This window comes from Poecilia reticulata, chromosome 9 (genome assembly GCF_904066995.2).
Source record: "Poecilia reticulata chromosome 9, P_reticulata-male-v2, whole genome shotgun sequence".
NCBI lineage: Eukaryota > Metazoa > Chordata > Actinopteri > Cyprinodontiformes > Poeciliidae > Poecilia > Poecilia reticulata.
Window position 1 is genome coordinate 2,887,306 of NC_088838.1, and position 16,166 is coordinate 2,903,471.

At 41.0% G+C, this 16,166-nt stretch overlaps 1 protein-coding gene across 3 annotated transcripts in view; it reads left to right on the forward strand.

The window, feature by feature from the left end:
- Positions 1 to 15,640, forward strand: part of LOC103469613 (crumbs cell polarity complex component 2) — a 35,994-nt gene extending 20,354 nt beyond the window's left edge. For 2 of the 3 annotated variants that reach the window (XM_081611233.1, XM_081611234.1), the window contains 7 exons: positions 5,308 to 6,261; positions 7,124 to 7,662; positions 8,099 to 8,264; positions 8,428 to 9,289; positions 10,031 to 10,135; positions 10,499 to 10,625; positions 11,464 to 15,640. In XM_081611233.1, coding sequence (XP_081467359.1) covers positions 5,308 to 6,261; positions 7,124 to 7,662; positions 8,099 to 8,264; positions 8,428 to 9,289; positions 10,031 to 10,135; positions 10,499 to 10,625; positions 11,464 to 11,685 — 2,975 coding nt within the window. In that variant the 3' untranslated portion in view covers positions 11,686 to 15,640. The remainder of the gene's footprint in view (positions 1 to 5,307; positions 6,262 to 7,123; positions 7,663 to 8,098; positions 8,265 to 8,427; positions 9,290 to 10,030; positions 10,136 to 10,498; positions 10,626 to 11,463) is intronic. The other variant, XR_014089157.1, reaches the window with a different exon arrangement.
- The last annotated feature ends 526 nt before the right edge of the window (positions 15,641 to 16,166 follow it).

Here is a 16,166-nt window from a genome sequence, read left to right on the forward strand (position 1 = left end):
ACACAGTCTTCCAAGCACAACACCTTAACGCACACACTGGTTGCACCTTCAGCCCCAGGTTTAAGTGGGTTAAATGTTTCTCAAAAAATGAGAGAAAATGTTCGGAATGTTTGTGTAACTGTTCCACATGTTTCAGTAAAGAGTGCAATTCCCTTGCCAAAATATCAAAATCAAAACACTGTGTCACAACGTTGCACAACAGTCAAACGGAGCTGCTCCTCTCCGTTCCAGCAGAGGGCAGCACCTCCTTGGAGGAAAAGGACCGTTGCTACGGGTTACCGGTTGCAGTTCCAGATAAGACCCCCCCCCCGGTTCCAATCAGTTATTGGGTCCGAAGCAGCGAAAGTTCTGAGAGACGAAATAAACACGTTGTTGGCAAAAGGAGCAATGCGTGTGGTTCCCACTTCGGAAGCAAACAGAGGTTGGTACAGCCGCTATTGTGTTGTTCCAAAGAAGGGAGGTGGGCTACGTCCCATCCTAGATTGAAGAATGTTGAACATGCACCTTCGCAAGTACAAATTCAAAATGTTGACACTGAGACAACTTTTGAATGCTGTCAGCCCAGGCGATTTGCAACAACAAGTTTGCAACAATCGACACCCAGAACACAGGCGTTTTCTGAGGTTTGCTTTTGAGGGAATAGCATACGAGTACCTGTTCTTACCCTTCGGTCTGTTGCTCGCCCCTCGCACATTTACGTAAATTGTGGAGGCAGCGCTAGCCCCTCTCAGAGAAAAGGGAATTCGCATTCTAGCTTACCTGGACTACTGGGGTTTAATAGCCAGTTGCAGAGAGCAAGCTGCAGAACAGCTGCCGCAGGTGCTGTCCCACATTCAAGCCCTGGGATTCTCGGTAAACTTTCAGAAAAGTTCACTGAACCCGAGTCAACAGTTCTCATTCCTGGGGCTGGAAATATGCTCCCTGTCAGTCTCTCAGAGCACCGTGTGACCGCGTTTCATCGGTGCCTTGCTCAGTTTCAGTTGGGGTGCCAACTGCGCTTCCGGACTGTCTTACAGCTGATGGGAATGATGGCCTCCATGATCGCAGTGGTCCCGCTCAGACTGTTAAAAATGCGTCCGATGCAGCGCTAGACACGCTCTCACCGACTGTGTACGTCACAGCACCTGCACAGAAGGCTGACGATAACTGCTGCTTGCATGTCAGCCCTTCGCCCGTGGAGGGAGCCCGGACTGCTGTACTGTGGGTCTCCAATCGGCAGGGTGTCCTTTCGCAAAGTGTTGTCCACAGATGCCTCTCTGAAGGGTTGGGGGGCAATATGAGATGGCATAGCAGTGAGGGGGGTCTGGACATTAACCCAATCAAAGCTCCACATAAACTACCTGGAGTTGCGGGCGGTCCTGCTGGCTCTGAGGCATTTTTGCAGGGTTCTGATGAACCAGCATGTTCTGATAAGGACGGACAACACCACTGTCATGTCCTACATAAACAGACAAGGGGGCACTCATTCACTTCCCTTGCTGAAATTGTCTCACAAACTATTGAGGTGGTGCAGCTTTCATTTTCTGTCTGTCAGAACAACTCATGTTCCTGGGCACCTGAATTTGGGGGCAGATCTGCTGTCCAGGGGAGGCCCACTGGTGAGGGAGTGGAGACTGCATCCATCTGTGGTGGTACAGATTTGGCAACGGTTCGGCAAAGCTTCAGTCGATATCTTTGCCACCAAAGCCAACACCCACTGTCCCCTGTTCTTTTCCATAACGGATCACAGCGCTCCACTGGGAGTGGATGTCCTGGATCACCCATGGCCCAATGTGCTTCTATATGCATTTCCCCCAGTGGAAATGATTTTGCCAGTACTGGACAGAGCAAGCAGATGGGGCCTATCTTTGATTCTGGTGGCCCCTCGCTGGCCAGCAAAGTCATGGTATGCAGAAACAATCAGCTTGCTCCATTTGAGCCCCTTGAGTTGGTTGATTTGAAATTTCTATCATACAAGACAGCTCTGCTTCTTGCTTTGGCAACAACAAAACGGGTTGGGGACCTGCATGCACTTTCAGTGCATCCCTCTTGTGTTCAGTTTTCAGCTGATGGTTTAAAGGTCACCTTAAGACCAAATGCTGCATATCTCCCTAAGGTGATTCCTTCGGATTACAGCACAATGACCATTGAGCTTTCTAGGTTTTATCCCCCTCCTTTTGCTTCTGAAGAATAAGGAAGGTTGCATTTGCTGTGCCCAGTGCGTGCACTGCGTCTTTACATCAATCGCACTCAGAATGTGCGACTGTGTGATAAGCTGTTTGTCTGTTTTGCCAATCCAGCTAGAGGGAAAGGCTCTGTCCAGACAGATACTCTCTCATTGGGTCGAAAAGGCTATTTCTCTTGCTTACAACAGCAAGGGCCTCCCTTTACCTCATGGTGTGAGAGCACATTCAACCAGGGGTGTAGCGGCATCCTGGGCCCTTTTCAGAAGGGTCCCTGTGAGTAACATCTGTGCTGCAGCCAGCTGGTCTTCACCGCACACTTTTGTTCGGTTTTATCGTCTGGATGTGACCGCCCCTTCTGTGGCTCACTCTGTTCTTTCTGCTGGGTTGGAGGTTTCAAACAAACTCAGTGCATTTGTCTCAGGTTTGATGGCTGCTCGGCGGGGCGTGTATATATGTCCCATACTCTGTGTTGTACAGAGTGAATCGACTGAAAGGGAACGTAATGTTATGCATATAACTACTGTTCCCTGAAGGAGAGGAACAAGGTACAACACCTTTGTACCTCGTTCCTCTGCCCCGCTGTTTCAGCTTGGCTCGGTGAAGAGCGGCCATCGAACTGAATAATGACTGTGATGGGGATGTATTTATATGCAGGCTGGGCCTGCCACCCGTCATCACACGTCATTTGCCTAAAGGCGTGATTAAAGGTGTCTTCAGTTAGACCACGCAGGGTGTGATATCCCATACTCTATGTGTTGCACCTCATTCTTCTCCTTCAGGGAACAGTAGTTATCTGCATAACATTACGTTAGGATGCTTTCGTCCTCATGGACCCAATGACTTGCATATAAGTGTCTTTTGGGGCATTTGGGACAGTTGAAGGGTTAAAAAAATGCGCTGGCCTCATTTTTTACCTTTGTGTCTTCAAAATATGACTTTTATTTCTTCCCTGGCCAAAGTATTCATGCTTAACATAAATTTTTTACATTTAATTCAATTCAATGATTAATTAAAGCAGGCTGAAAAAAAAATCTCCAAAGTCGGCATTTTTAAAGAAAAACAGATAAAAATAACTTTGTGTTTCAGATTTAGATTATGTTTTGTATTATAACAACAAATAATATGGTTTATTGTGAAATATGACATCATTTTTTATTGTTCTAAACAAATGTGTGAGCTTTGGCCTTTTACAAGAATCTTGCAGAGACAAAACTTAAAAGGATCTATGATTAGTTGAACATGTTGGCCTAAATGTGTTATAATTTTCCTATTAGCTATTTGTGATATGTCAAAGCTCACAATTTCTTCAAAAAACATATTTTTTGTTATATTTTTCACCCATGGAGGTCGTCATTGTTTCACTTGCTGGGTTGATGATGAGGTTGTGTCCGTTCTGTACCGGAATCTACAGAGTAAACAGGGAGGATAGCTTTACCTGAGTTGTTCATTATTTTGGGTTTGAGTGTAATTTTAGACAATGCCACATTGAGTCGATGTTGAGTGTAAATAAAATATAGTGATGTGAGTCTGCATCGCTTCCCACATGAAAAAAGAAGAGCTCAGTGGGAAAGAGCATGCATTTGTGCCTTCAACTTCTCTCTGCAGAAGACTTTGAGTAAGTTGTCCCAGCTTCCAAAGCGGAATTAACATATGACTTGTATAATAAAGCAGTCCTGGATCAGCTTGGCATTCACGTACATTCTAACCACGCCAGAGTTCATTTCAATACTTCTTACCTGTAACAGAATACTACATATTCCATTTTCTGTCTGTGGAAAAACAAAGGATTAGTTAAATGTAAAAATTAGTTAAATGTAATTAGTTGAATGTAAAAAAGACAATCTGGTGGCAACGATGATGAAAAATGTACAGAGCTGATAAAAGAGGTTTGTATCGCTCAGCTGAAACCTTGACTCTCCTAATATCCTTCATTTACCAAGAAGTGACTTAGAACTTAGACAAGGGAACTTGCAATGTTCTTGAGGATTCTGCGAACCTTTTTACAGTGAATGTTGCTCGTGAAAACAGATCATTCACAAAAGATTTTGAAAAATTGTGCATATTAAATAGTTTACCAAAGCTAATAGAAAAACAGTGATTATCCAACATGTCTGAACCTTCTCAGACATAACCTGTTTGGCCTGCCTCACTTTGACCCTGGAGCACCTCCTGCTGGTTCTCGCAAACAAAATCTGCTGTTAGTTGCCATCTATGTTAGGAGATGTGGGAGGGACTGCTGCACTGCATTCCTCGTGTCAATTGACAGGAGCCAGATGGAGGCTTACCTCTGTGCCAGGGCTGAGCTGAAGTCAAGAGAGCAGGAAAGGGAGGGAGGAACCTTTTCAGGGAAGAACAAGGGAGGGTGACAGAGGGAGGAAGAGAAAAGGTGGGCAGGGCTGCCTTGTAATCACTTCTGCTGACAGTTTGGTGCAAAGTAAAGGAAGTGAGAAAGAGGCAGTGGACCTTGTTGCGTCTCCGCTGCCATCCCTAGTGTGAGGAGTGGGTTGGCAGTTGTCCTGGAGGATCATGGAAGGGAGGCGGCTGATGCTGCTGCCACTGCTGTGCTGCTGCTACTGGGCACATTGCTTGATAGGTATGATGAACAGACATTTTTAAAGCAACAACAATGGAGGAAACTTCTAGTCTTTTTCATTCTGAGGTTGGAGTTTTGGCACTGAGATGAGCTGAAGAGCTCTTTGACTGCAGAGTATTTTTAAGGACTACGTTAATGCAGGTTGACTGCTACTGCCAGGGCTTAACGCTGAATTTAATGAGGCAGCTCTCAACACCAGTTTGAAAATCCGTAATTAGAATCCAGACTGTGTCAGTGGGTTTATCTGATGAGTATCTAGTGCAGTATTTCTATGTCCAGCTCACACTTTTCAAAAAAAAAAAAAGAGATTTAATTGGATTACTAATCCTAGTGATGTCTATCATTTAATTTCCTCATATTCATATTATTTGGACAATGGATGCCTTACACTAACCAGAACTGCCTGATTATCTGTATTTGTCAATGGTAATTGACTTCCTAGACACAATATTGTTGTTGATTTATATTTAGACTTTACAGTTTTACCCTGTTAATGCTTCTCAATTAGACTTTATGGGCAACATTAACATTAGTGCTTTTTTCATTAAGGTGTTCTCTGCGAGGTTGACATCAATGAGTGTGACAGCAATCCCTGCCAGAATGGTGCCACGTGTGAGGATGCTGCCAACTCCTACAGGTGTCACTGCCCCACGACAGGGCGGGGTCAGGAACCCTGGGGGGGGCGTGACTGTGACGTGAAGTTGCTCGGCTGCCGGCAGCACCAGTGTCAGCATGGGGCAACTTGCGTCCCCATATTAAACATTGCCGGAGGTCACAGTTACATCTGCATGTGCTCCCCTGGCTGGGGCGGAGAACGCTGCAACACCCTAACCACCTTCTCCTTCAACATAGAGGGCTATGTTCTCATGCAGCTGCCTGTTTTCAGGAACAAGACGAAACGAGAGGCTGTCGAAAAAATCCAAGCACTGCACATGCAGCTTCGTTTCAGGAGTACTCTACCCAACATGATGCTGTTCTACCGGGGCACAATGGAGCGTTTCCTCTCCCTGGAGCTTGTTGACAGGACTCTGCAGGCTACGCTGAGCTCAGGGAAGGTACTGAAGGTGGTTTACCCCATCCCAGTCAATGATGGAGAATGGCATCAGGTGACTGTAACCATGGATGATGGGTTGGTTATGACTGTGACAGGTCCTAGTTGTAAGGAAGAATGCCAAGTGAGGAATGAAGGTCACAACCATCTAATTTTCCTCCAGCCTAGATTTTTCCAACAGCTCTTCATAGGAGGAATACCTCGGAATTACTCTTCTCAGTTATCCAGTGGGAAGGGGTTCATTGGCTGTATGGAAGACCTTAAAGTTGACCACACACTGCTGCTACCTCAGGACCTCATTAGGGAGGAAAACAAGGGCTTGGAACTCGGATGTTCCAAAAGGGACTGGTGCTCTGAGGGCATCTGCTCGGAGCGAGGGCAGTGTGTGGACATGTGGGTTCGTGCAAACTGTGTGTGTCATCGGCCATATTATGGCAGCCGCTGTGAAAAAGGTAATAATTCACATATCTACAAAGACTTGTTTTGTTAATGAAAATAATAATTGTTGGATGACTTATCTGAAGCTAGAATAGTGAGTATTTGTCAGATGTTTGTACACAAAGGCAGATGTGTGAAATGAAACAAGTATCTGCATGGATCATTTTTCTTTTTTTTAAAGCGTTTCCCAGTTAAATTTAAAGTGGCATTGATTGGTGCTTTTTACTTCCTAATGACCCAGATGCCTTTACTGTTCTAAAGTTATATGCAATTTCAGACAGAAATTTACTAACACTCATCATTGCCATTTTGATTTCTTTTATTTAAACAATTTGTTTGACTCTTTGTGATTCCTGAATTGTTGACCATGAACACCAGGATGTTTTATGCTTTCAAACCAAATTATTTTCTGTTTCCACTATATAATTACTCACACCAGAGCCAGTTTTTGAATGGTTATAGCTTTAAGACATGGCTGCCAAATATAGTCATAATTCTTTTCAGAATGTTGTTGGTGGTTGCACATAACATGTGGCTGTGGCATAACCTCCTAAAGGATGTTAACTATTGAGGATGAATTTATTTGAACCTCTAAGTATAATTTTGAACTTATATGGGATGGAAATATCCAGAATATTGTCAAATTCTTGTTTCTTTAAATCATTACAGTTGTATGATGTGTGATATTTCTATCCTGTGTAACTGGAAACCCAAAATTATGGTCACATTCCTGATCCAACTGAATGTAAAGTTTTGTCTGAAACTGTACAATGCAAACTGTGGAACCTTTTAAGTGTCCAATTTATATACGTAGCCAGTTTGCCAATATTTTGAAATAATATAGTTGCACTTTTTTTTTTTCCATTCCCAACTCAGAATACCAGTCATGGACCTTTGGCCATGAGAACACCAGCAGCTACTCTTCTGTCAACATTTCAAACAGCCATGGAGAAAACTTCACCATTTCCTTCTTAATGCGTTCCCTAAAACACAGCGGCCTGCTCCTGCAGTTCCACCGAGAGGGAAAGTCCTATCTGACGGTCTATCTGAAGGAAAGCACTGTTGCCATCTACAGTCCTCACACAACTCTGCTGTCTGAGGTTAAGCAAGTCACTGATGGAAAGAATCATTTAGTGACCATAAAGATCATCAATGGTCATGTGGTTTTTCCTAAAGCGGGGAACCACCGTGCCTTAGGCAACCTGAGCGTAGAAGCAGGAGATGTGGCATTTGTTGGAGGGCTCCCTGCAGGCAGGAACATGAATGCCTGGGGTGGAAACTTCAAGGGCTGCCTTCAGGACATCCGGCTAGATGACAAACAAATGAGTTTTGGGGATCATCTGGAGGGTTTGGAGCCTTACCAATCCACCACGGTGAATGTGCTTCAAGGCTGTCGCAGTGACAACACATGCAAGGTAAAAGAGAAGTAAAGTTGTCCATTTTAAAGGCTAACTAAACTCCACAACATACAGTGGATGAACAACAGTGGAGAAGTTTTATTTAATATTACTTTATTATATGAGTTACATGTTAATTCCCGATTGTTCCCTTCTTTGTATGGTTGAGTACAGATGCAGATAAAACACTGATTCTCCACCTGCTATATAACTTGGAGTCTTGTGCTTTGTAATTCGTGTATGGCCCTTCACACTTTTTAGGGTAAAGGGCCTAGAAAGGCCCTTTTGACTCGGTGTGTTACATTTCATTTTACCCTAACTGTGTTTGAATGTGAAATCCTTTGATCTGAAAGTCACCATTTAATCCCTTGCACAGCTTTTACTGAGGTAGGTTCAACAGGTGAGAGATTCTACTGCTGATCATTTAATCCCTCAATCTGTGTTCTGTTCACAGGATAACCACTGTTTAAATAACGGACAATGTCAGGTCACTTGGAATGACTTCACGTGTGTGTGCCCCAGTAACTTCTCCGGCCGGCTGTGTGAAACCCGCCTGTGGTGCATTGAGAAGCCATGTTTTGAGGGAGCAATCTGTGTGGGTCTAACAGATGGTTACGAATGTGAGGAACAATTTTTCTCATGTTGCATATTAAATCAACCATGTTGTCGTAAAAACACAACATGGCTGATTTTATTAATACATTTATTTGGAACATATTTGCAAAGATCTTTTTTGAAAGAACCTGTGAACTGACTTGCTACCAACATGTGATTTTCTTACAGGTTTAACAGAAGCTGTTTTTCAGCACAATTCTCTTCAGTTTGTTGCCAATGGCTCCCTGCTGAACCCTGTGACCAACATCACCATGACCATACGGACACGGGATGAAAATGGGATCTTATTGCGTTCTCAAGGCAGAGAAGAGGTTTTTTGTTTGGGTATATTAAACTCTAGCCTGCTGGTCAAGCTGGACAGTGGACCAGGTGAAGAACTGCTGGCCTTAATGAGTGACAGGACCATTGCAGACGGGGCATGGCACCAGATCCAGTTCAGTATGGTCAACCCTCTCTTTTCAGTGTCTCGTTGGCAACTCACAGTGGATGGACAGAAAGCTGGTGGCAGCTTTGGCGTTGGAAGATATCTCAACTTCATGAATAACAGCAAAGTTTGGCTGGCAGAAAATTACACTGGTTGTTTACGGGAAGTGAGAATAGGTGGTGTCTACCTGCCTCTTCAAAAGGTACCAGATGCCCCTCAGCGAAGCCGGTTTTCCATGATCAGTGGACTTCAGCCAATCATTGGATGTCAAGGTGCACCAGTTTGTGATTCCCAGCCCTGCCTTAACCACGGACTCTGTCAGGACCAGTTTAACGAGTTTAACTGCAGCTGTAGCCCTGGATGGGAAGGCAACCTGTGCGAGAATGAGATAAATGAGTGCTCTTCAGCTCCCTGTGTCTATGGTTCCTGCACAGACCTCATGGCAGACTACCAGTGTACATGTGATCCTGGATATGATGGGATCAACTGCCAGAACGAAGTGGATAACTGCCTGGAGTTCAGCTGTGTTAACGGAGGAGTCTGTGAAGAAATTGCTGGTACTCATACATGTTCATGTCCTCCTGGGTACAAGGGCACACGCTGCCAGTGAGTGCACTATTTAATGTAACATTTAGATATATCTGCATATTGACTCAATTAACGGTAAAAAAAATCCACTATTACATTCTGTATCCTGCATGTAGATATTGTACTAGCCATACAACAGCCACAGGAAAATGAGTTGCTCTACAAATTCTTTATATCTCATTTAATTTTACTTATATAGCATAAATCAGCATTTATACAACATTTATTACACGGTTTGGGCTAATACTGGCTTATTGTTGTTTTCTCATGTCTGAAATTGAGAAATATGTAAATGCATGTGAAAGAAACATGTATACATGCAGCTAAATACTATTAGCCTTCTTGAGCTATAAAATTGACCTATGACACTACATTACACTGCACTTGCTCACTGCCACTTTATTAGGTATACCCCAGACCAGGTTAAAGCAACTTTAGCTGGCCGAACTCTCAGTCATAGGACTGCCCATCCTTGATTTGTGGATGCTAGAATACCATCAGACATGTGTGTGCTGGATAGCATGTTAGAACAATTAGCCACTCTGAATCATCCATAAATATGAAGTTTTAGTGTTTATACTATAGAATGTCCATGATGTACTATGATGAACTGGTGATCTATTTACAAACTACAAGTGATTATAGTTTCCATTATTTTTTGATATTGTCCAACAAATTTGTTGGTGAAAAAAAAAATGTGTTTTTATATTTACTAAGGTGTCAATGGAAATAAATTGTGCATTTGTACATTTCTAATAGATGGCGTTTCCCTCCAGTAGCTTGTGATGCAAGCAAGGATTGTCTCAATGGTGGAGTCTGCATAGGAGGCAACTGCACCTGCAAACCTGGATACACCGGCGTCAGGTAAGACCTTCAGACTATAACTGCACCACCACTCACCACTTCGCACAGTGTGTTTCTGATATATGCCCGTTTAAGGAGCGTGTGTACCATATATTTGATGCATTGTGGGGACCATTTTTCTGACACATTGTGGAGACTCACTGCTCCTTGTTGGCCGAAGCCTGGTCCCCACAAAGGGAAATTCTATTTTTAGGTTAAGGGTTAGATTTAGCTTTTGGGAAGGGTTAGGCTGTAGAAATGAATGGAAGTCAGTGGAAAGTCTCCACAAAGATAGCATGGCAAGCAAAAAAGTGTGTGTGACCGTGTGTGTTAGCCTCCACCCTGTCAGTCAACATTTTAGAAAAACCTTCTGATGTGTTTCAGGTGCGAGACGGAAATAGATGAATGTGAGTCCAGTCCGTGTCAAAATGGAGCCACCTGTCTGAACCGACTCAACCACTTCCAGTGTGTTTGTGTCCTAGGCTTCAGTGGCAAACTGTGTGAGAGCAATGTAAGTTGGACGCACACAAACCTTCATTGATAACACTTTATTTGAAGGGGGGTGAATAAGACTGACATGACACTGTCATGAACATGACATAACATGTCATGAACATGAATAAGCCTTCATGAATATTTATGACTGTTGTCATAAAGTGTAATTCGGTAAATTATGACACTTTTAATACAAAGTTGACATTATTCAAAATGTCTTTGTTATGACAACTTGACATTAACCAATGAATCATTACTGATATAAATTTGTTCTAAAAGTATTACTGATTGCACTTTAAAAATTAGGTAACTTTAATTTATTAAAGCTTAAAGTTTAAACAGTAATGATTTCTTGGTTAATGTCAAGTTGTCATAGCAAAGACATTTTGAATAAGGTCAACTTTGTATTAAAAGTCTCATAATTTACCGAATTACGCTTTATGACAACAGTCATAAATATTCATGAAGGCTTATTCATGTTCATGACAGGTGTTATGTCATGTTTATGACAGTGTCATGTCAGTTTTATTCACCCCCTTCAAATAAAGTGTTACTCATTCATTTTTAGGGACATGTTCTGTGGTCTGATATCATGACTAAAGTCAGAAAGACTGTGAATAGTCATTATGAACTGTTTACATTTGGAGGAAAAGCAGGTATCACCTAAACTGGAAAATTAACAATATCTGCTCGAACTGTATAACAAAGCTATTGTTGCTATTCTGATCGAAACATTGCTTGGCTAGGATAAACTTTCATAAACACTTACTTATTAAAACTGCCACCTTCAGATGAAAGTTAGAGCTGAAATTAATTTAACTAGTTCCAAATATTACTTTGTGCTGTTCTTGCAGAAAGGAGAGCATAAGGAACGAGTTCCCTGGCTGGCAGTCACCATCCCTCTGACCACCCTGTGTGTGCTGTTAGCCATCCTGACTGTTTTTTTCCTGATCGTGACAGCAAGGAAGAAGCGGCAGTCGGAGGGTACGTACAGCCCCAGCTCTCAGGAGGTGGCCGGTGCCAGGCTGGAAATGGGCAGTGTGCTCAAAGTTCCACCAGAGGAGAGGCTGATCTAAAGTCTTATGTTACCACCTCGCTATCTTACATCCAAAGGATGCATATCAAGCCCAGGAATATATTTAGCAGTATCATACTGCTTTAACAAAACATAAGAGACAGTGGAAGATGTCATAAACCGCCTGGAGTAACTAGTGGAGTAACAAAGGAAAAACCTTTTTCTGCTGATTCCAACGATGATAAAGAAGAATAAGGAATGCGGCTGTTGAGGGGAAATAAGTTTCTCCATGTATTTTACATAATGTGAAATTTGCACAACAGTCTAACTGACACGTCCTGGCAGCTTTTTTGACAAGCAAAATCATTTTAAATATTTTCTTGTCCCTGGTCAACTCATCCTTCTTTTCTTCTGCATTTTTTTTCAGATGAGATATTTTGTCTAAAGCTTTGAGGATAAAATCATTCTGTGTGAATTATTTTACAGTTCACGTGGTAGAATTTTGCCTCACAATTGAAATATCTTTCTAAGCCTGGATGGACGTTCATCTAGGCTTGGAAAGACAAAGTCTTACTGCTGCATGTAGGGATGTCCCAGTCATTTAAGAACAGGTATCAGCCCAGTTCCCATCTGGTTCAAATAAACACTGCAAATACTTTGTGACGCTCTAACACAGGTTAACAATGTGAAGCTCCCAGTGCATTTTTTTGCAGTTTCAGTTGATGGAGAGAATTCAGAATACACTTCTCCTGCTTCAGAAACTGCAGACAGGTGTTTCTGTCTCCTGCACTGAAACTTTTTTGAACTTAGCACACGAAGCAGATCACATGACACAAAAATGGGCATAAAGCATAAAAAAAATATTTAGATTCTAAGCATAATCTCCCCCAAAATTACACAGAAACCATAATACAGCTTTAAGAGACATGTTCAAGAAAATCTGCAATGATAATCAAAAAGTTACTATGCAGAATGCAACTAAGGTGAAATGACAGGCAAACAAAAAGCAACAGGGACACTGAACATGTCAAAATGTGATCAGGATCCTGAGGCGATACCTGGGATTGGACTGGGACATCCTGAGCTGTGTTATTTATTTAGTAAACACTGTAGGGCTCAATAGGCTAACCGTGCTACCTATTATTCTTATTCTACTTACTTGGAGTATTTGTCCTCATTTTTGTGTTTTGGGTTGTATGTGTATCTAAACTGCTCAAGTTGAAGTCACTGAACCTTTCTCTATATTTTCATGCGTATATTTGAAGTATTTATTTAAAAACGCGGTTGCTGTGGTCAGTATGTCAGAAAAAGCTCAAAAAGGGGATGTTAAGTTTAATCAAATCCTAGTTGTGTATGTTTGTGTGTTCAGCAATTTGAGGTGTGGACATTATTCATGACAACTTCATAATAGGAAAACAACTGGCATGGCCAGAGAAGAAAATATATCTACTGTTGATTAGACATAAAACACTGTTATTAATTCCAAATAGGCTGATTTTGTAGGGGAAATAATCTGCTTTAATAAAGAATACTTGTTGTGGTGTGATTATGCCATGACGAACTACACCACATTACTGCATGTAATGACAGTGGAAAAATTTACTTGAAGATTTTCAAGCTACACTTTGAAGCGTGCCTCTGAAAAAACGATCTATTTGAAGAACCAGACAGCCTTCCACTGCATGAGAGGAATGTGATCAGGACGCTGTTACAAAACACAGAGCTGAGAAAAGGCAGCAGTGTAAGGGGTGCAGCAGGGCTCAGTCTTAGTTCTAATCTTCCTTACAGTGAACAGAAGCCTGGGAAACCTGGGTTTGGAGAAACAGCGAGGAATATGATCAATATCAAAATATGCTGGAGACTGAACAAATATTTTATTTGGTATTTTTGCACCTTGTCACTTTGAAATCGAACAGATGATTTGAAATCGAACAGATGATTGTTTTCATCCAATCCATAAAAATACAACACGTTTTTACCTGTTGAAGAAAAACAACTTCAGAAGTAGCTTGTGGCTTATTAAAAATACAGCAGGAAGATATCCTGCGTCAGTCAATGGGAGGTTCGTTGAACTTTCATCTTACAAGGGCTTAAAATTGTAGCAAAACTTTGGCTGGTGAATTGGTTGAAAAATGTGTGAAAAGCTAAACTTTTCTATTAAAAAGAGATGTAAAGTATTTCCTAATACTGCTGTATTAGGAAATACTTTAGATGTTGAGACCTGGCTTTAATCTGGTCATGCTCATAGTACTGAGGACAAACTGACCGCTGCCTTCTCCAGGTCATATACTGACTACTTATTAATACTTTACATTTCTAAAAAAAAAAAAAACTCACAATGTTCTCTTTACTTTTTGACAGGCATCGTATTAGTACAAGATGAATTATATTAGCTACTTGGTAATATTAAGAAATGATTTCAACATGCTCCAGTACGTCTCTGTACCCAGGAAAACCCAGAAACTTGCTTGCCTTTTTCTTCTGTTCTCTGGTGCTGCTAATTTCTCAAAATCATTCAGAGTTGCTTTTACAATACTGAAAGGTGCTTATTTGACATCAAGTCAGTCTAACACACTACCCTCATCTTATGTTATGAATAATTAGTTTCTGCAGAAGAAGTTTCTTATATAATGATGGAAAAACAAAAGGCAGAATTATGTACGACGAGATGAAGTAAGAGCATCACTGTGGCTGGTAAACCCAGGTGTTGACAAATCAACCTAAAAGGCATTGGACTTTGTTTTATCATACAAATGTCTAGTTTTTGAAGTTGTTCATGTAAATGGTGTTTCACGTGAATTAAATGTGACATAAGATGACTGCATATGGGAGTAGCTTCAGACAGAATGAAGCAAAATGCCAAAAATCTGGTTAAAAAAAGAAAATGCTGTTGAATCTACACATGAAATGATATGTTGTTTTTTTCTGTTCCTGTTCCTGTTCAAGCCATCTTCTCTTGCAAAAGGGAAGATGGTTGGAATTGAGGTGTTTAATGTATTTTTCATGTCTAGATGATTTCTTGCTACAAAGTAAATATGCATTCATGTAATTTATGTACAGTCAGGCCAAACTGTATTTTGCTGCTGAGTTTTATTCTCTATCACTCAGTTTCCTTTTAACATTGCTGAGAAGAACATTACTGAGCATCTATAATTCCCATAATTGCATTAGTTTTTATAGTTGCAGCTTAACTGTGGAAAATCATCAGGAGGTGTTGCATTTGAACTGGATCAGGTAAACAGCAATCAGAAGCCAGAAAGGGAATACAGAGAAAAAAACTTCAAATCAATATTAATGTCAAATTATGAGAGTAATTTGCTATTTATTACTGACATAAATCTGTGTTTGCTTATTTTGCAAAAAGTAATTGTTGGGCTAATTTTATCAAGTGAACTAATGTCTGCAAATCTCATTCCTGTACTGATGAATATAAAATTTGAAAATAGAAAAACATATATGTTCATGGTGCAACACTGATATGTGCCTTGATGTTTTTCTGAATCCATGAAACTGATGTGTCCCATGATGCTGTATGGATCCTCTGTGTTCAGATTGACTGGCAGACTGAAGCGGACTCCTCAGATCTTACAATATCGGCATGTTATTATACACTATTATTCAAAAGATAAAAGCATGTATTTTCAGAATTGTGATCATGCACTGAATCATTTAAACTTGTAATATGCTCAACTTTGGTAAAAATGCAGTTTCTATGAAACAGTTCCTTTTAGTTTCACTTTTTTGCGATACAGGAAATAGTAGTTCCCTGAAGCTGTGCAGCAAGAGCCTCCAGGTTCACTGATTTTAACTTAGCCTAAATGTGTCAGCGTTTCTTTGGCTTTGACTTTGTATGTGTTGATCTGATGTCATGAACATTGTGTTCAAAGATGTCCTTCTGGAAGACAACTCTTCATATGCACTGACTGAACCTGTCTATGTGAAGATGCATACGTTTAACATTGATAGTTTCTATATGTTTTATGTTTGTGTAAATAGAAAAATATGGTTGTCAAGCACATATGTGTGTTTTTATTTGTGTTTTCACAGTTCAAGTAAAAAAAACAACAAATTTAACAAGTATTAATGCTTTCATCTTCTAAAATAGTAAAAATGTCACACTTTTAGGTCAGTCAAACATAACATGACTTAAGATAAGCGTTTTTTGGTCCTTAAAAGGACAGAAAACTAGAATACGACACACAATGCTTCTGTGCCTAAAGCATTCTGGGAATACACCAGATAGAGAGGACAAAGCTGTTACTCCAGGACAAAAAGAAATGGGGATTCAGGACTTGTGAACTTTTGATAATGAATAACATCATCAGAATGAACATTATCCAGAAATGTAGATCTCAAAATTTCTTCAATTTTGGAGGTAGAGTTAGACCGGTATGTTAGAACATGGCGGTTGACAAAGTTCTGTCAGAAGGAATGGGCCAAACTTCAGGATTTAACTGAGAAGCTCGTTGAAGGACCTAAAATGTGTGACCCATGTCATACACATTAAGGGGGAAATTCTATCAAATAATATGGAAACATATT